At 36.1% G+C, this 21,890-nt stretch overlaps 1 protein-coding gene across 1 annotated transcript; it reads right to left on the bottom strand.

Moving 5' to 3' along the window:
* Nucleotides 1–3,532: 3,532 nt before the first annotated feature.
* On the bottom strand, nucleotides 3,533–11,288 carry LOC134539592 (uncharacterized). The gene is made up of 4 exons (XM_063381757.1): nucleotides 10,929–11,288; nucleotides 8,391–8,531; nucleotides 5,859–6,016; nucleotides 3,533–3,843 (listed from the first exon to the last, which is right to left on the bottom strand). Exons 1-4 carry the CDS (start codon nucleotides 11,118–11,120, stop codon nucleotides 3,663–3,665), a joined length of 672 nt encoding a protein of 223 aa, XP_063237827.1. The 5' UTR covers nucleotides 11,121–11,288; the 3' UTR covers nucleotides 3,533–3,662.
* Nucleotides 11,289–21,890: the final 10,602 nt, after the last annotated feature.

Below are 21,890 nucleotides of genomic sequence, written 5' to 3'. Positions count from 1 at the left end.
ACGCTATTTTATTTTTGGGACATGTTTGGGGGGGTCAATAGAAGCTTAACCTCAAGTTTGTGGGGTCACCACCCTTGTCCCCCGGCCGCCATTTTGGAAAAAGGGGTGCAAACACCTTTTTCGCGATATCTCGAAAACTATGCGTCCTACAAAACATTTGTAAAGACATAATTTGTAGCAAATTGCTTAGCCTACAAATATGTTTATATAACATTTTGCTCTAAATTTAAAATTAAACAAGTTATAAGCAAAAAAAGTAAGAAATTTTCTATAAAAATTTTCTTTTTTGCTCTATAAATTTTTTTCATACATTTTACAAAAAAATTACCTCAGACCAATCATGTAGAACGTTTTTTGAGGAAAAATTTTCTCTATAATTTTTTTTAATTTCATTCATTTAAAACGCTGTTACAGCGCTCCAAAGTTGATCGGGTTCGTCAATGCTCATGAGAATCCGGTCAAAACGAAATGTTTAACTTAGTTTGATGATCTTTTTTTAATTATAAATATATACTTAAAATTTTTTTGTTAAATCCCTACCTACAACTTTAGTTATTCATTGCTAACTATTTTCTCCGCCACCTATGAGACAGAGTCTTTAGGTGCGTTTTTTAACTTTCCGCTAAGAAAATTGAAAATTTTCAAATATCGGGAAGTTATTGGTTTTACCCAGTTTTTCGAAAATCGAGTTGTTATCAGATCTCGACGTTTTGAGGCCCTAGGAAGCTTCCCTGAATGTTTTTCCTCGTTTCCCTGTATGTAACCCTCTTATAACTTTTGAACGGCTTGACCAATTGGAATGAACTAAGTGGGGTTCCAAAGAATTCTACTAAATTTAGATTTCCTAAACATTTGAACAAATTCGGACCAGTAGATTTTGAGAAATCTCAAAAATAAAAAAGTTGAAACACTGTTTTTTTGGAATAACTTTTTAACTGCTTAGCTAATTAGCTCTAAAGCTTAAAAAACTACGTCGATCGTTGCAAACCGGGTCAAAATCGGTTAATTCGTTTGTGAATTATCGTCGTTAAAAGAATTCGAAAAAACTTATTTTTTTGAATAACTTTTAAACAGCTTTACCGATCGACTCAAAAAACTAATCAACTTTTAACTTTAAAAAACAACGTCAATCGCCGCTAATCCGGTCGAAATTGGTTGATTCGTTCGAGAGATATCGTTGTCGGAAGAAAATAAAAAAAAAAGTGTTTTTTTCGGAATTGATTTTTTCGGAAAGTTGTACAGATTTAAAAAAAATTAAAAAAAATGTATTACAATAAAAAAATATCATCAAACTAAGTTAAACATTTCGTTTTGACCGGATTCTCATGAGCATTGACGAACCCGATCAAATTTGGAGCGCTTAAAAGCGTTTTAAATGAATGAAATTTAAAAAAATTATAGAGAAAATTTTTCCTCAAAAAACGTTCTACAAGATTGGTCTGAGGTAATTGTTTTGTAAAATGTATGAAAAGAAGTTATAGAGCAAAAAAATTTTTTATAGAAATTTTCTTACTTGTTTGCTTATAACTTCTTTAATTTAAAATGTAGGGCAAAATGTTATATAAACATATTTGTAGGCAAAACAATTTGCTACAAATTATTTCTTCACAAATTTTTTTTGTAGGACGCATAGTTTCCGAATTATCGCGAAAAAGGTGTTTGCACCCCTTTTTACAAGATGGCGGCGGGGAGAAAAAGGTGGCGACCCCACAAACTTGAGGTTAAGCTTCTATTGACCCCCCAAACATGTCTCAAAAATAAAATTGCGTCCTCAAAAAAATGCAATATTCGGTCCTTAAATTGTAACATTTCGATGGACTAACTTCAAACAATTTATAAATAAAAAGTTTTTTTCTCTTTTCTTTCTTTTCTATTGAACCAGACTGAGCCTTTTAAGCGCGTGCCTGGGTACAACTAGTAATGAAATAAATATCGATGCTTACTATTTTCTAAGCAAAATCTTTGGTGAAGTTAAATTAAAATATTTTATAAATTTTTTACAAGGTTCTAAATTTATTAACTATTAATAATTACGTAATTATGCTTCCAAAAAATATTTTCCTAATACAAAATTGTTTGTTATATTTTACCCTTTGTGAAAAAATATATATAAAAATAATTGTTCATTTAAGTTCCGCAACAATTTTTCATTTAAGTGTTTTGATGCATTACTTATCTATAAAGAATTTCACTTGCTCTTAAAATTTGTGGAGAATAACTTTGCTTCTATTCGGGAAAAAACTTAAACACAAATGCATTATTTAATTGTTTGCACGTACGAACGAGTGGTAAGATTTTGAAGAGTTATAACCTTTAGAATATTTTGTTAATATTTTTTTCACACCTGGTAAAGTAAACGATTTTAAATTAAGTTTTTTTTAGCATTTTATCCTTAACGAAATCAAATTTCGGTTCAACTAAGAGTTACAAATATTTTAAAATTTTACATGAAAGCTGAATATCTTTTCAAATATTAAATGAATTTTAAAATCGTTCTTGTTAGACAGAATTTATATTAATTTTACCATTTTCATTTTAATAATCTTACAAATGTGCATGTACAAACAAAAACAATAAAATATTTAAAAACTTAAATAAAATGAAATTTGTAAAATTTGTTAAAATTGTTAAAAAAAAAAAAGCTCAGTAAACTTTAAATGTGCTTTGAATAACTGAAATCATTACATTTTTAACTGCTGTTCGCGCATTATAACATGCAAGTTTCGACTAAATTTTGTGTTTAAATTTTTGAAGTCAGTTAAAAAGTTTTTATATTTGATAACACATTCACGGAGAACTTAAATGGTTTTTAAGTACAGGAAGGTTATTTATTAAACGTTAATTGCATGATATCAAGTTATTTCGAAGTACAAACCTCTGTAGTAAAACGAAGTCAGATAATTAGGTCTGTGGGACGTGAAACATTAAAAAATAAAATATGAACCTTAGGAAAATGGATAAATTTGAGTGGTTGTAGTAGTATTAGTGAGATCAATATGTCTTTCCGTTTCTTCTATTATTTTTATTTTTTGTAAGACCCATTTTTATTTTATTGGCATACCACCACATACGGAGTTTATTACTGTGTATAAATATAATTTGAAAACTTTGAGGTGGTCATTGGTTATATTCGCTGTACTCGTATATATTTATTAATTTGCAGAAGTCTACGTGTTTAATTTTTTTATAAAATTTAATTCATGTATTGATCAAAAATGTATAAAACATATCTCTGCTTATTTCATTTATGTGGGATTACGAAAACATTTCTTTCTGCTATGTCAGACTGATAATTATTTTTTAACAAATAAGAGATTATTAAACTAATATAATTATTTACGATTTAAAAGCATGGAAAGATTTATTATTTGTAATAATATATCTCTCGTAAAATAAAACAACTTTGCTAAAAAAAAATCAATGAAACAGTTTGAAACAGTTACAGATAGTATTTATCATTTTCTTTTGGTAAATTTTCGATTAACAAATTGCTTCATTTCATAATAGTTTATGAACTTAATAATTATTAGAATGATTCTTGAAATATTTATTCTTAAGTATGTAATACAATTTTTTTTACAAATTTATGTTATGGATTACATTTTGTTTTTATAAAATCCAAATAATTGTGTGGTGTTGTCGACAGTTTTCTTCAGAGCGCTTCAACAGTAAGTGATGTAGTCTCGGATGTCCACGAAATCTATGATGACATAAGAATAGGCTTTGAATGCCAAAAGAGTGTAGTCTCTGAGTCGTTTCAATTCGACTTCTTCGATGAATCGTCTGACGCGATGGACCAGGTCCTGAGGTCCTTTAGGAATGGAAATGCTGTAGTGGTGATGCCTGCGTGGAAACAAAAATTTTTACAAAACAATTCAATATCCTTACATGCTGATAACTAGAGGCATGCACTTTTCGCGAAAAAATTCCGAGACCAGTTCGAAAGTTAAAACACTGTAGCGTCGTCTGTGTTTAGTGATTGGGTGAGTTTCTCTCCGATGCATGTCGATCGTTTCATCACAGTGGTTCAGTGCGCAAGCAAACGCGTCCTGAGTGGCCCGGTCAAATATGAAATCGACTTCTCTCGCAGACGGCCGCCAATCACAAGTGAGAAACCGCTGGCGCTGGTAAACCTTTTTGCAGTCTATTAGGCGTTCAGAATTTTTTTTTTGCGGAAAATGCCTGCCCCTACTTATAACAAATTAAGACATTTACATTATGAAACCAAACTTATTTAAGTTGCCATATGTAGGTACCACAGGTACTGAGGTAATTGTGTATGTGACTCTAAGATAACAAGTAAAAAGCTCTCTGGATAGATATTTAACAGGCAATAAGAAAATAATTCATAACTACAAGGGTCTTATAAAATTAATTTTATTTTAAATATAAGAATAATATAGGTATTTATAATTTTATTATTCTTTTATCTATGACGTTACAGTTTTGCACTTAATTTAATATTACGTTAAGTAATTTCCACAATAACTTTCAGTAAAATTAATTACAGACTAGTGTCTCCATTATTACTTCATGATTTTTATAAGCACGTATACTAAAAAAACAGGTATTTTTAAATTCAGTTAAATATAAAAAATATTATTATTAAATTCTATTTTAAAACGTATTTTTTTCTTCTCTTTTTTGAAACTTTTATTTACTTTAATTTTTTTTATTTCTTTTCTTTCGGACATGGGTATTTAATTTTAAATAATATAGTTTCCACAGTTATACTATCTGCGATTTCAAGATACTAAAATATTTATTAATATTCATCGAATGCATTGTTGTGTTTTTCTATCTAAATAACTGTTACATAAACGGTGGCATAAAATTGTGAAGTTTTACAATTACAATGTAAATATTTATACGATCTACGCTAGTACACAAATAAAACCTAATCTTTGTGGGGGTAAGTAAAATTTGATATTTTTATTCAAGTTCTGTTTGATTTCTTCTTCTTTTATAAAAGCTAAACAAAAATCTATCCTAACACCAACCCCAAAAAATGTGAAATTTCATTGACTATTAAAAATAATAACAATGAAGTATTGATTATAAACAAAGAATAAAGTATTACAAAAACAAGCACGTAAACGCAGTTTATTTTATTGTTAGTGAGGGTCAGGCCTAACTCCAAGTAAAGTTGTTTTAATTTGCTGTGCCTGATTATGTTACGTAAACACCTTCTTTACTTATCTTATTTCATATAACAGATACGTCTCACTGGACAGACTGGAATTACATTCACGTTGTGGATGTCAACTGCAAGGTTTTACCAAAGAAACGTTACAATTACAGTTAAATCGGAATTAAATACAGTAACTGCACCATTAAGAACACAACTGACATTTTCTTTAGTTTAACTATGTAAAGATGTATCATATAGATTTACAAGCAACTTATGTAATGTTACGGCATCAAATTCCGTATTTAAAACTTTTTGCCTGAATTTTCATCGAACATTGGCCATTATTTTATGTATTTCAGAAACTTTAACTTGGCCACACAAATAACATACAGGCATGACAATGGCAACAACACTTCCCGACTGGCACCGGCTGCAGTATCTGCAGTGGTGTGCAGTATCTGCAGCAGTATTCATTATCTGTAGTAGTGTGTAGTATATGCAGCGGTGTGCAGTATCTGCAGCAGTATGCATTGTCTGCCACGGTGTGCAGTATATCTAGTGGTGTGCAGTATATCCAGTGGTGTGCAGTATATCCAGTGGTGTGCAGTGGTGATGAAATGTCGTCTCGAGTGGGCAGTGCAGGAAGCGGTCACTGCTAATGACACGGGGTTCAAAAAATAAGAGACAAATGGTTTTCACTTAATGCCTTAAAAGTTCGGCGACTTACCCGAACTCTTTTGGGTCGAGGATATGCGCCGTCAGATTGTAATTGGTGCCGTTCTTATTGAACCTCTTGTACGTGGACATGGTGTAATTGGTCTTCGTCACGTTGATGTGGAACTCTGTTAGGTTTCCAGGCGTCCCCACTCTGCCCGTATAGTATTGCTTTAAAAAAACACCAAACACGCATATTTCAATTAGAGTTATCATTAAATATTAATTAAGGTAGTACAATATTTAATACATCTATCATCAACCCATAATTGGAACATTCTTGGTGGGCTTGACAACTAAACCAATATTTGTTCAGAAGTACTGCCTAACAACTCTCTTTTTTCTAGGTGAATAGTCAAGGAAAATGGTAATTGATAAGTAAACATCATCGCACAACTAACTAAGAAAAGCACAGTTAAACTAGAAACATTATGATTCCCTTATCGTATTTGAAATCATCTAATGTAACTGTGTCTGAAGAGAAGCGATACTTCATATCATAAAAATTATTAATATTTTATTCGTGTATTATTAAAACACACAGTCATGTCATTTATTTGGTTTTTTTAGTTATGATTTTTTTTAAGTACTTTACGCAAAAAAAATAATATTTTTATTTATTTTCTTATTTCACAGATGTAACATCAATGATATACATGTTGTTATGTCATTAGTTATGAAGATACTTTGGAAATAAAAACGATTAATTATATTTTTGACAAATCGTTCACTTCGTTGTCATTCGTGACAGTTTAAGGTTTGGGGGGGGGGGGGGGGGTTGGTGAAGCCGTCAACTGAAAGAATGACTAAATGCTTTTGGTGCGGGAAATGGAGGACCCAGATACAGCTCGGCGTCTCACCGCAACATCCGCCCATGTTTCCTACTGGCGAAATGTTCTTATTTGACCCCACCGAGGATTGAAACTGAAGCCTTCGCGAAAAAAAAAAAAAAAATATTTTCTTCAACAAAATCTTGAGAGAATTTTTTTTTGACGTGAGAACGTCTTATATTAAATCGATAAACGCCAGCTGCACGCACGAAAAAGCATGACTCATTGTCACGTTCCACCTGAGCCGTGCGTGCAAGAACCAGCCAACCACTGTGTGAGAAAATCTTCTATAATAGGCATCAAACAGGTTAAGGAGGGCTTTTTAAAAGCAACAATTTAACAATGTTTTATTTATTTGTTCAATTTCGACATTTCAAATTATTAATTTACTGACATTGTTTTGATTTCAGTTTATTTCTATAACTAATTGTTCGTGATTATATTTAAACACATTATTTAAATTAAATTTGCAAGACCTGTAAATAATATTTGAAAAATTAAAAGTATGCAATTTTTCATCAATGTTTTCTTACGACGTTATCACGTAAAATTTCGTCCGTAAACAGACTTTACAGACAACCCCCCCTTTTTTTAATAAGTCGTATTGGAAATGTGATGACTAAAGTTTTAGTCAACGCTACTTGTATCGTAGCAGCCATGAATTGCTCATAAATTACGTCCTTATTATTAAATTATTTTCTTTTATTTTAAAGAAAATAAAATATATACCTATGCTGTCAGCAAAAAAAATGCTAACAGTACTATATTTTTGTGACCACTATATGAAGGACTGTTTACATTTATATTGATCCTAAATGAGTGGTTCTCGAAAAGACTATTGTGACTGACGAAATGGGTGTTGTGAGTGGTGCAGTATAAGAACAAAGTGAAGATACAATAGAGTAACAAGGGTGCGACGAATTAACGTAAGTAAAGTAGAAGCACTTGGATTGGCTCTCACATACGCATAGCAGGAAAGAATGTTATTTGTTAGGAACTGCGATTGTGGGCCAGCCTTCTTCGAGTTGTGCGGGAGAAGAGCTCTCCAAAAAACAAAATGGCGAACACTGCTGTATTATTACGTGAAAATTCAAATAACACTACAGCTAAGCCTCTATTTTCATTTTAATCATACTCTGATGAAGAGACATAATTTTATATGTGGCAAATAATTACAACCCTTTATTCATTTGTAGACTTATCATACGTGGAAAATTAAGGCGTGCCGCCTTTTCGACCACTGAACCACAGCTAACGACTTTGAAATCTGCTTACACAACTTTGTACTCTGAGCTTAAAAATTTTCGTTAATTTGTAATTTAGAGAAACTGATATAGAGTGAGGAAAATATTTTTTCGTCCATAACTTTCGAAGTTGATACTATTAGAATGTTTTAAATTGTAACTTTATTTTAGCAATAAAAATCATAGTTAGAGTCAGTCGAGATGGTGAGGTATTGTTAGGCTAGTTATATATTAATGGGGAAAAAAATGAAATTCAATGGAATAGGAGTGGAAAATCACTTGAAGAGATAATTCCTGAGTAATAAAGAAATAGCCAAAAAAAAGCTACTTGGGTTTATCACAGAGTGAATGGTAAAAGCAATGCTTGACATTCTGCGCAATAGTTAGGGCATTAACTAGGAGTTTACTAGATTTATTTACGATGGTTATTGTTGGAAATGGAACATGTGACAGTCGCCGAACTTGACTTACCGTGTGGTTTCCGAACAGGAAGTCCGTGTACATGTGGAAGATGCTGGAGTTGCCCCAGTACAGCACTTTCCCGCTCACTGTCAGCGAAGGAAACGAAGAGGCCAGACCTGTCCTATGCACTTCCAGGACGTACGATTTGTTCTGAAATTTTTTTAGAAACAATCATAACCATCAAATTTCTTTCTTTATACTACCACTTAAGTACTCACAGTAGTAACAAATCATTCAAGTTATTCGCATAGCACAAGTGAGTTTAAAAACTAGTCGTTTTGACATTAATGAAAATTTATAAAATAATGTTAATGTTTTTTAAAGTATCTAATAAGTCATATAAGCCAATCGTAAAGGTTAACATAATTGTTTTTTAGAAGGTTAATTTTTACAGACGTAACATATAAATAAATATGATATATTTGTTTGTTTAGTATCAAATTTAAAAAAAATTAAATGTTTTTTAAATGTCAAAGTTATTTTTTCAATTAATGTGATTAACAATGTCTTCTTAAACACTAAAATAATAACTATTCGTGGGGAAATTTTTCGTACGCTATCAGTTTGGGTGAATATTTACATCGCTAAATATTCTCAATTTTACTTCTACTTCTGCGGCAGATTGAAGAGACTACTCTACTGTCTGCAGTGGATTGATAAATGAGTTTTCACCATATCACACCTATAGCGGTCACAGGAACGACACATAAATGTAACAATGCTCTTAGATTTTTTAAAATAATTTTCAATTAAAAACATTGTAAATGGTGGCGGGGCAATGAAACACTTAAAAAAAAATTATGTGATCCAATTTTATAAAAAGTTTTTTTTTAATATTATTCTCTCGAAGTTTAGTTCACTATCTTATCTACAAATATCAGTTATACATAAACTTACTACAGATTTTTCATTGAAAATATAACATTTAAAAAAAATTGCCAATTTTCAAATGAAACTTCTCTACAGCTGGTGGAGTAACGAAAAGAGGACTACGGAGAATGTATGCAACGTAGATTTTATGCCATGGAAATTATAATAACCAGGAAAATATGTTGTCTTGCGTCGTGTTTTTTTCCACTTGCACTTCTATGGCGACGCTAAGACATTTCATGTGGCGAGGTCTTTAACAGCGTATACTCAACTGAACTTCAACCGCATTATTCTGAAGCATTGTAACTTAAATAGAAACCGAGTTTTCGTTACTAGATAATTTTTTTTAATAAACATACAGTTTTACTGCACTCACACTCACACTTAGAGCAACTAAAGTTTAAATGTCGCGTCTATCGAAAACACAGACAGTAAGATCAACACTATCTGCAACGCCGTTAGTGAACTGGCGCAGATCGACATCAAATATTTGTTCACTTGCACCAACAGGTGTTGAATTCTTCTTATACTAAACAATCTTATACGTCTGCCTGTGAATGCGTACTTCTTGTCTGTAGTCATTCTGCCTAGTTTCATTTCTCTCGCCATGGCGAGGGAGTTTTTCACGGTGCAAGGGTCGCACAAAGTAGACTATCAGATTTGAAAGCCCGTGTTAAAATTAAATGATCTTTAAACCATGCAGTGTTTGATCGCAGATTCACTGTGCTGAGCTTCCTGTCGAAGAGCGCTCTCATCACAGTCGGACAAATGCAATCTCACGAGGACTCGGTTTCTAGTCATTTGGTTTTAAGTCTTTTTGACGTGATAACGTCTTATAAATCGATGAACGCCGGCTGCACGCACGAAAAAGCATGACTCATTGTCACGTTTCGCCTGAGCCGAGCGTGCAAGAACCGGCCAACCACAGTGCGAGAAAGTCTTCTATAATATCAAACAGGCTAAGGAGGGCTTCTTAACTAATTGTTTGTGATTATATTTTAAAAAAATTATTTAATTTGCGAGAACTGTAAATAATATTTGAAAATTAAAAAAGTATGCTATTTTTCATCAATGTTTTCTTATGACGTTATCGCGTAAAATTATCGTCCGTAAACCGACTTTACGGACAACCCCCTTTTTTTCTACAGTGACGTCTCTAGGGATGAATTCTCACCCTGCAAGTCGGGTGATGATTGGCGTGGGGGGGGAGGGGGGGGGGTCATGGAAGACTGGGACCAGATTGAACTGCTCGGGGCTGGAACCCGCGTCCTTCGCTGTTATGGCAGGATTATTATTCATAGAATCATCAGTCAATGGTAAAACCACAAGTTTATGATAGTATCACAAGTTTACGTTAGAATCTTCAGTCTAATATAGAATAACTAATTGGTAGAATATATTTACCAAATGGCAGGACCATTAGTATTTCGTAGAATCATTAGACTATGGTAGAATCATTGGACCGTGTTACAATTATTGGTCAATGCTAGAATCATGAATCAAAACTATACTTAATCAAAAGGAATGAGATGCTGCAATGGACTTGAATGAGATCATTGAAGAAGTAAGAATGAGATGATATAGCCAACGATGTAAGAAGACCAAGGAGGAGGTAGTTACAGGAATGTGGGAGAGAGGAGGAGAATGGAGTAACTGGAGGTAGCTCGGTGCTCCTACCTTGTGGCTGAACTCCCCCGTGTACTCCTCGTAAGACACGGACACGTTGCCGGCCTTGATGTTGATGTCGGCCACGTCGATGAGTTGGTAGATGTACTTCAAGTAGTCCACCGAGAAGTTGCACTCGGTCTTTGGGAGGCCCTCCGCGGCGGTGAAGGCCGCGAGCAGCAGGACTGCGGCGCAGGACAGCATGGTGACGCAGTGGCCGGCAGCAGGAGTTGAACCCAGAACCCCGCTTCAGAGAGCTCCTGTGCGTGATGCCGCACACAGCCCCGCATTTATACTCCGGCGAACCACCAAATGTGTTTTGGTCAAGTACCACTTCATTTTCACGTTTGTGTAACCTTGTAAGATAAAGCTGTCAAACTTTGTACTTTTTTATTTCGATATTTTTTTGTGACCAATACGTCGTACCTCTCTGCTTCTTAACTTATTGATCTCATATCTTAAACTTGAAGCTACAAAAAAAAAGTAATGGGCTATGTCAGATTTTGAAAGTAATTATAAATAAAAATTTTCACTTACGTACCAATATTATTATCCCATTTAAATACACAAATATAGCCCTGGTTTGTTAAAAATATCATCTGGCATGAATTCTTGGCCACTTAATTAAAACTAAGGCATCCATTGGTATCACCCGACCTGTTAAATGCCATTATGGAATATACATTACTGGACTTCCAAGTTTTTCGAAGCCACGCCAAATTGTATAGTCATTGTAGTCAATCGTAGCCTTCTATCCCGACGCAATAGATTCAGATCCGGTTCCAACGAATAGTTAAACCCACCTTAATGTCACCGCACCCAGTGGTTTATTCGCCGACATGTAACCTATACACAATTAAAGACAAAACAAGCAGCAGGTCATGGCCTCTGTAGCCCACTAGGTGTCTCGTATTCGACTGTATCCCGGTGGCAATGTGCCTGCGACTCAGTTTACTCTTGCTGACCATCTTTATTGCTATAAATAACCGAATACGGGCACAGCCTATCCAACCCCACCAAGATCTTGCTTCCACCGCAAGACTACTTGCTGCTTTAAAAACTGCGTTAACGAAAATGCTAAATACTTTTACTGATATTAATGCATTACTTGTTCCCTTTTAAATATATAAAAGTAAATTAAAATACCTACATTTATTCAAGTTTTATCATACTTAAAAAAAAACATAAAAATTAACTCTAATATGTTGAAAAAAAAGAGCATTTTCTAATATTAAACTAATTAAAATGTTCATAGTTTTCATTTGCAATGCATATAAAAGCTTTCTTTAGCATTGAATTGGGTTAAATAAGACATTACAAGCAGTGCAACTACCAGTTCGTCTATAGCTTTGGTGGAGTTTTGATACACTCTCGTTGCTGCATTGCCAGCTATGTAGTGGGTGTCGAGAGGTTCAGCATCTGCCGTGTCGACCTCGATGGAAGGAGCGCCATCGACAGCGCGGATCCCGAGGACTGTGAACGCCAACAGTGGCACGGTTATCGATTTTCGGTGCACCAATATGATCTACAGTGTGCATATAACTAGTATTTTTGGCACAATTTAAAATTTTAATTTAAAACAATAATGTCACCAGTCATTCTTTTGCTGCAAGAACTTAAACTGGGTCCTCCTACTATACACTCCAGTTTAATCTTTGTCAGACCTGCATCCCCAATTTTTCCCAGCCCTAGATCCTATTTTGCCGAGCCTTTTGCGAGTCAGACTGTGTATCCTTTTATCCCCGCCTTGGCGCACGAACGTTACCTGTAATCCACCTCCGAGCCGTGACAAGAACTGCTATGTCATGCAAGCTCTCAGGGTAGACTGCTTCTAAGACATCCCCTGAACAGCAGCAACGGCCATACGACAGACTTCAACGAATGTATTGTCAGCAGCAGAGAGGCCTTAGTACCTACAATGACATCAGCAACTTTGTTCGTGTTGAATCATTTCACATGGTTCATAACAAGTGTGGACATATCCATTGTACAGTATAGATAATGTAAAAAGCCATTTACAAAAACCATTAATCCTGAGAGCAATAAAGAGACGCATTTATTTTTAAAGAAACATTGTAAAAAGCGTAACAACATTTTTTTAAATGTTTGACAGCTTAAAACAAAACATGACAAATATTGCTTGGACATGTTTGATAAACAGTTTTGCACAAATCAGGACACGGTTGTAAATTCTGCGGGACATGGCTTTTACGCCGTTGAGTAACCAAGAAGTATTGTGTGTTGAACTAGTTTCTAATGTCTTCTGAATGCGATAGTTTTTTTTTTCCTCATGTCAAAGTCGTGACTATTGGGAAATTAATCTAAAGACTTGCACTAACTGAGAAGTGTTAGAGACTTAAAAAATTATGGATACGTACACAATGTTTAAATGTGGTCGCGTGACATTGAGGCCGGTCCCACAGGGAAAACACGCCACTCAATGCAAGCTTCAACTCTGGTTACCAAGTTTACACACACACAATATTCCGAGGTAAACAAGATGTGCCCAGTTGGGACCTAACCTGCTTGTTATGAAATCAAAATCAAATGAAAGATAACCTAATGAGTAGTTCTTTGCCAGGTGGCAGGAAAAACATCAACAAGAAAAATACTAGGTTAGTCTAACTATAATCGTTTTACCATGCTCTTCAAAAAGGCAAACCTTTATGGCAATAAATAGATTATTTAATGTTTCTACTTTATCGGTTTTTGGAAAACAACACAAACCAAAATATAGTGAAAATTATTATAAGCCAACTAGGCAAAAACATTTATGTCTGTATATCTCAACATAAATATACTTGCCAAAATACATAAATAAATAGTATTTAACTTAACACAGGTGATTGGAGAGCTAATGAAAAGAAAACTATTAATTGAAAGAAATATGGCCGCCTCAAGAGCATTCAACAAACTCTTTCACACTAATCGTAACCAGAAAAATATCGCAAGAAAAACTTAGGCCAAACAATGCCACATAAAAATAAAGTTACAACTACCATTTAAATATTAAGTTCAAAAACAACATTTAAAATTTTACTGCTGGCCATTGCAAATACTTAACTCTCCAAACAATCATTCGGACTCCCCCCCCCCTCTCGCCCTCTCTCTCTCTCTCGGCGTGTATTATTCCTCCATCGTCGGCTGATGGTCTGCTGCTCCATGACTAACTGCCCAACACACGAGTTTATATACCCTAAATTTTCCTCTCTCCCCCTTTATTGCCACTCAATTCTCCAGGAGAATATCGAGTTTTAGAGAATGTTACCGAAAGTTCTGGAATGATCTTCACTACAGTCAAAACAATCGATACACAGACGAGTCTTGGTTTTTTCTTCTTCCTTATAACTCGGTTGGTACCCCTGAGGTTTAAGCTGTTTCGGAAGGATCCCTGATGTTTTTTCTTGAAGAGTGCACAGTATTTTACTAGCACACAGCAGTACCTTATCTATGATTTGTGATGGTCATATGATGTAATACCCTCAGCAATGTAAACAGGTAAGGTTAAGTGTTTCTCTCGTGTCCTTAGATGCTTTTTTTGACGTGACAACGTCTAATAAATCGATGAACGCCGGCAGCACGCACGAAAAAGTGTCCCGTTAGGCACATTGTTCCGTTACGCTGTGTCTTGTTACGCTCATTGTTCCGTTACGATGTGTCCCATTACGCTCATTGTACGCTTGCGCCGCATCTATCTCTCTTCCACTCGATTGGCCTATGCGTCCGAGGAGAAGAAAGACAGCGGCAGCACACAACTTACATCTACACGTGAACTGTTCGTCGACTGTTTATAAAGTGAAGTGAAAAGTTAATGTGGTTTTCATTGCTTAGTACATCAACAATTTCGGCAATAAAGCTTTATTATTCTTGCATTTTAAAAATCTAATTACTAGTATAATTTCAAATATTTATTCTTTTATTATTAAAAAAGTAGCATCTGTCGGCGAGTGCAGTTCATAATTATATTTAAACTTTATAGCTAAACGCCAGTTTTTAAATTAATTACAAGTCATCTACACGTGAACTGTTTCGTCGACTGTTTATAAAGTGAAGTGAAAAGTTAATGTGGTTTTCATTACTTATTACAACAACAATTTCGGCAATAAAGGTTAATTAATCTTTGCATTTTAAAAATCTGATTACTTGTATAATTTCAAGTATTTATTCTTTTATTATTAAAATAAAAATGATTCAATTTTATTGATAAAAGTATGCAATCATTTCATCAATGTTTTGTTATGACGTTGTCACGTTAAAATCGTCCGTAAACCGACTTTACAGACAACCAATTTTTTTTTAATGCAGAAAATTAAACATGAAACGTCTGGTGACCAAATACACACGGTCACAACATTGAGCTGTGGCGATGAAGCAGGCACCGCCCGTGGGTCGGGGCCTCCCCAAACACGCCCCACCCAGACAAGGCCACTAGGGTCGACGACCACCGCCAGTCTAGCCTAGAACAAGTGCTCGAGGTGTGGAGTGCTCTTAAAATGGTTCCTTATCTATCCAAACATCAAATAATTAGGCGTAGCATTGTGTAAGGTGATTCTTACAGATGAAGGACGCAGAAAGAAGAAAAGTGTGTGGTCTAAGACCCGGTTGCTGAAGAGGAAGTTATTCACCCATGTGAAACTTGTGAAGGAGTTAGATGCACACGTTTACCGTAATTTTACGAGGTTAGATGAAGATTATTTATGGAGCTTCTTGGTAAGGTCAGACCCTTCATCGGAAAGAAAAATACAGTCATGAGAGGATCCGTATCTGCTGAGGAGAGGCTTGTAATGCTCCGTTATTTAGCTACGGGAAAATCACTAGAAGACCTGAAGTTTAGCGCTGTAATATTTCCACAACTATTGTCATCCATCATTCCTGAAACTTGCCAAGCCATATACAACACCTTATACAGAAACTGATCTATTTTCGAATGATAACGACATAATAAAGTAATATAAATTACTTGAAGTTTTTTAATTGGTGGGGTATTATGAAAAAATGACCCCTATATGATTATTTGACATAATATATTTTAAAATCTAAAGTAATACTAACAAATTACATCAAAAATATAATAAAGTACACAAATACATTAATCTTGTGACGTGACTCCGTCAGACGTCCCGCGTACTCCTATACACATAACAATAAATAACCTATAACATTTGAGGGGTGGTAGCTATTGGTAAGCATGGTACTCGAGATCAAGTCTTCTCCCTATACAGGAAGTGTAGGGTATACTTTATGTACTGAAAAGAAACATGATTAGTTCATTCAAGCACAGATTTTATTCACTAGGATAATAAAAAAAAATAATAATAATCAAACAAATATTTGATTAACAAATTAATAATAAAACATTTAACAAAGGGATGGGACTAACGAATAATTAAATACATTAAATACGCATTAAAGTGAAGTCAGCCGGCAAACAATTATCTCTACAACATGGCCGACGTCGCCTCTCCGCTGAGGAACAGAACACTTCCCAGTTACCACTACATACATACTTATAACCCGACGTCAATTTTTCCCAAAACCAAATAATAAATAATAGAGGTGGAACAAGACTACATTACTGTTTAAAAGATTAAGACGAAGATCGTCCAAGAAATGATTGTTGCGAACGAGCCATGGCCAACCACTTACCCTACTGACTTGAGGCGAAGCAAAGTTGTTTCAAACCGACGTGGACCCGGCTCCCAGAGAGGTCCCCAGGCAAAAAGCCTCGGCCCCTCCCTGGAAGGAGGTTTAAACTACAAAACTAGGCCATGCCGGAAAAACAAAAAAAAAAACACACGAACACCGGGAAAACTTATCCACAAGGCAACTCGCGGTCCCCTCCCTTCCCACAAGGAAAACAAAAATGAAAAACAAATGAAGTCAGCTATTCCTTCTGCGCAGGCGCGAACGAGTTTCCCCCTCTCCCTCTTGCGCTGCTCGATTGTTAAATTTTCCGTCTACGTTTCCAAACTCGGACGCAAGATGGCATCACTAATCAGGACAGAGTCCTCGAAACGCGTACTCAAAAGCCTCGCGCGACAAACAAGAGACTAGCGTAGCGCAGCAGGTTTTTCTGGAACGGTGTGTTGCAACCTCTCAGCGGGCCCTGGCCAGCAACCCGCGAGAATTAGCTAACCACGCAGCCTCGCAAAAGCCCGCGGTGCCTGTAAACTAATGTCGCAGCAACCTATATTCCAATACCCGCGTGTCGAAATCAACCGGCCGAGCCTGGAAACGTGCACGTACACCAACACGTAAACCTGACGAGAAACAAAAGTAAAATAAAATTTAAGAAAAAAAAAGTAATGAAATTTTCAGACCGTGACAATATATAAGTGTTATTTAATCATATAGAATAAAAGTTGTTTAATAATTAGCAAAATTGAATAAAGAAATAAGTCAATATTGTTCAAAGTTATTAATTTTATTAATAATAACCGAATGATTGGTTATCCACTGTGGGGTCTGAATCGTTAGATGGTTGTTGTGTTGCTGTTGTTCCATGTGATGGAGTCATCATAGATGAAGTAGGTGAAGGAGTTGACGAAGGTGAAGGAAAGTTTTTGGGTAAATTTTTGAAATGATGGCGATTTAAATTAAAATAAGTAATTGCAATCAGTAAAACAACCACGTTTCCCATAAAATATTAGTTCTGCCGTCAACTTTTAGGATATGTCTTGTTGATCGGTACTTACATAGTTCCTTCAACTAAAAACCTAAAGACTTTCCTATGACCTACAACTTGTCATCTCTGGAAGCTAGCAAATCACGAACCAATGAAGTTTGAAGCCTTTTACGACGCTGCGAAGGAGTTATATGATTTGAAGTCCGCGTGGAAGCTTACCTTTCACCTTGCTCAATAGTTACCTGAAACATATCATAACTATTAATCAGAAAACATAACTGTTATATTTTGCTGGGACTGCCTTCTGGTTTGCTATTTTTAAAGGGCTTGTGAAAAATATTAATTTACAAATTCTTTTTCAAATTCATAAATAATATCGGTATAATGATTTGTGATAACGAGAGAAATATTGAAACTTGGTTAGTAGTATAGGATAGCCGGTCCGAGATCAGGGTTCAGGGTGTGGTGCGTGGTGCCGAGCCACATCTCTGACGTCACGTCCATCTCTAACGTCACGGCGGCCATTTTTGACCCAAAATTCCACAAAATTCCTCAAAAATGACTCAAAATGACTCAAAATTTCCCGTTTTCGAGGGAAAAATTCCCGTTTCGAGGAAAAATTAGGATTTCAAAAAACCACAAATGTCTTTTGCCTTAGAAAGAACACAAATTCCTAAAATAGGCTTAAGCATCCTTAACTCAAGCCTCAGTTAAGCCATTTCTAGGAATAAGGATACCATGACCTTTGACCTTTACCCCGGCGGCCATCTTGGATCCGCCATCTTGGATGGCGTCAATGTGTTCTCGAAAATTTCGGTGACGTGTTTTCCGCCATATTGGATGATGACGTCACCGTTGCAGTTTCCGTTACGGTCGCCATCTTTAACTTTTTTATTTATTATCCGATTTTAATGGAAAAAATTCCAAAATTCATCAAAAAATTAACGTATTTGAATTCTGTTTGATTATATCGATGTACGTCCTTGGTACAATTCCCGGCGAGAGTAAACGGTCGAACCTTCCTCCATGAAAGCTACCTAGACTGATCTACCACCAATACCAAGGTATATATCGTCAACTGGTATGACATCATGTCCGCCATCTTGTCTTCATCCACTGGAGACCACCATCTTGTTTTCGTCTGCTAGAGTGTGCCGATACCATGTAGTATAATTATCTGGTCACCATACTGTTGTGCTCAACTGTTGACATTGAACATTGACCTTGAACATTGACCTTGACCTTGAACTTTGACCTTGACCTTGAACTTTGACCTTGACCTTGAACTTTGACCTTGACCTTGAACATTGACCTTGACCTTGAACTTTGACCTTGAACTTGAAGTTTGACCTTAACCTTGAACCTTGACCTTGAAAATTGACCTTGAAATTTGACATTGACCTTAAAATTTGACCTTGAAATTTGACCTTGACCTAAAATTTGACCTTGACCTTGAAATTTGACATTAACCTTGAAATTTGACCTTGACCTTAAAATTTGACCTTGACCTTGAATTTAACCTTGACCTTGAAATTTGACTTAGTCCTTGAAATTTGACTTTGTCCTTGTCGAACATAATGGATCCGACATTTTATGTTCAGTACATGCTACCAGGAGCTACCACCTGCTGGAGTACGCCATATTGTGTGTGTACTTGTATTATAGAGTACATTTCCATCTGGATAATTTTATTCTAACCTGCTACAGTGCAGTAATCATTTATTATGGAGGTGCCCCCCGCCATCTTGAAATTCGGCCGCCATCTTGAAATCATGTAATAATGTAGCTAGAAAAGCGGGAAAAAATCCAAAATTCATTAAATAAATTAGTAATCCATATAATGATTGATTGGATCGACTTAGGTCCTTAGTTCGATCCCTGGCCGATACAAAACAACTTTAATTTAAAAAAATACTAAAAACGTGTTAGGTTTCAGAAAATAAAAACACCACAAGTTCTTTTAAAAAAAAATTATTACTTAAATTCAATATACTACTACAAGTACAAAAAACACTGACAAATTACCAAAGCCTTGTGGATTCCTCGATTCAAACAGTCTTCTTATTGTACGGACTAAGCCTTTTACATGACTTTAAATGTCTATACGATCCGTTCATTACCACAGCCAGAGACGGACTGAAGTTCATAGCACTTATATAGTCTCATTAGCCGGTACAACACATGAGTCAAATCAATAACCATGTTCATTATACGTCTCGGAGCATTTTTTATAATGACGATGTAAGCTATCAAGACGTGAAATTAGTTTATTGCACTTATGGCACTGAAATTGTATTCTTTGAACATTATTAGAACAACCGCTTCTTTCATGTCTGCAAGCATTTGAGGTGATAGTAAATGATGCACCACAGTTTTTGCACTGATGCGAAGTACGCTCTTCATTAATTGAAGTATTCAATGCTGATGAAACTTCAGCTGATGGTGGAACAGCACATATCGACGTCTCCTCCAGTGTTGTCAGAGGCGTTGCCAACGGGATCTGCACCTTCTCCGTCGTAGCTGTCGTAAAGGTTCCCGTAGACGATGGTACAACCTCCGAGTTCGACGTTAAAGTCGGTAAAGATGCCATCGAAGTCTCAAGAACAGGCAATTACGCGATTTATGCACCAGATTAAACAAACTAGGTGATCCTTACACCGCCGACGTCAGTAACAAACTGAGCGTCCTGCTGTCTAGGACTCGCTTATATAAATACATGCACCATATGGAATAATACACTAGTCAAATCAAGAACCATTTACAATAATACTAGAGTCAAAACAACATTAAATATAGAAGCACCATCAACAAAAAGGAAGCACATTTGGAAGCACCGACAACGAAAAGTCAACACATTTGGAAGCACCGACAAAGAAAAGGCAACACATTTGGAAGCACCGACAACGAAAAGGCAGCACATTTGGAAGCACCGACAACGAAAAGGCAGCACATGTGGAAGCACCGACAACGAAAAGGCAGCACATTTGGAAGCACCAACAACGAAAAGGCAGCACATTTGGAAGCACCGACAACGAAAAGGCAGCACATTTTGAAGCACCGACAACGAAAAGGCAGCACATTTGGAAGCACAGCCAACGAAAAGGCAGCACATTTGGAAGCACCGTCCACGAAAAGGCTGCACATTTGGAAGCACCGTCAACGAAAAGGCAGCACATTTTGAAGGACAGCCATCGTAAAGGCAGCACATTTGGAAGCACCGTCAACGAAAAGGCAGCACATTTGGAAGCACCGACAACGAAAAGGCAGCACCATCAATGAAAAGGCAGCACATTTGGTAGCACCGACAACGAAAAGGCAGCACCGCCAAAGAAAAGGCAGTACATTTGGAAACACCGACAACGAAAAGGCAGCACCGCCAACGAAAAGGCAGAACATTTAGAAGCACCGTCAACGAAAAGGCAGCACCGTCAACCAAAAGAGAGCACATTTGGAAGCACCGACAACGAAAATACAGCTCATTTGGAAGCACCATCCACGAAAAGGCAGCACATTTGGAAGCACCGAAAACGAAAAGGCAGCACATTTGGAAGCACCGACAACGAAAAGGCAGCACATTTGGAAGCACCGACAACGAAAAAGCAGCACATTTGGAAGCACCGACAACGAAAAGGCAGCACATTTGGAAGCACCGACAACGAAAAGGCAGCACATTTGGAAGCACCGACAACGAAAAGGCAGAACATTTGAAAGCACCGACAACTAAAAGGCAGCACATTTGGAAGCACCGACAACGAAAAGGCAGCACATTTGGAGCATTTGGAGCCGTTTGGAGCATTTGGAAGCACCGACAACGAAAAGGCAGCACATTTGGAAGCACCGACAGCGAAAAGGCAGCACATTTGGAAGCACCGACAACGAAAAGGCAGCACATTTGGAAGCACCGACAACGAAAAGGCAGCACATTTGGAAGCACCGACAACGAAAAGGCAGCACATTTGGAAGCACCGACAACGAAAAGGCAGCACATTTGGAAGCACCGACAACGAAAAGGCAGCACATTTGGAAGCACCGACAACGAAAAGGCAGCACATTTGGAAGCACCGCGAACGAAAAAGGCAGCACATTTTGGAAGCACCATCGAATAAGGAAGCACATTTGATAGTTCCATCAAAAAAAAGGCAAAAAGAAGCACAATTTGCGAGATCTAAGTCTTAATTAGAAATCAGAATACAAGAAATAAAAACAATACATTTTTATAATTTAAATTATTTATTTCTTTGCATTATACAAAAGCAAGTAAAACAAGCCATTATTGTATGTAGCCAGCTTTCCTCAGTTCCTTGAGTATGAAGGATATTTCTTTGATGCACGAATAGTTTCCTGCACAA

The sequence above is a fragment of the Bacillus rossius genome, chromosome 15 (genome assembly GCF_032445375.1).
Source record: "Bacillus rossius redtenbacheri isolate Brsri chromosome 15, Brsri_v3, whole genome shotgun sequence".
Lineage (NCBI taxonomy): Eukaryota > Metazoa > Arthropoda > Insecta > Phasmatodea > Bacillidae > Bacillus > Bacillus rossius.
Note: the sequence above shows the minus strand (reverse complement) of the source record. Positions and strands in the feature narration are given on the sequence as shown.

Coding starts and splice junctions, on each gene's coding strand:
- LOC134539592 (XM_063381757.1), bottom strand. CDS start 11,120: ATGCTGTCCTGCGCCGCAGTCCTGCTGCTCGCGGCCTTCACCGCCGCG. Junction 6,017..8,390: donor TCCTGTTCGGAAACCACACG/GTAAGTCAAGTT, acceptor GTTTTTTTAAAG/CAATACTATACGGGCAGAGT. Junction 3,844..5,858: donor CTCGACCCAAAAGAGTTCGG/GTAAGTCGCCGA, acceptor GTTTCCACGCAG/GCATCACCACTACAGCATTT.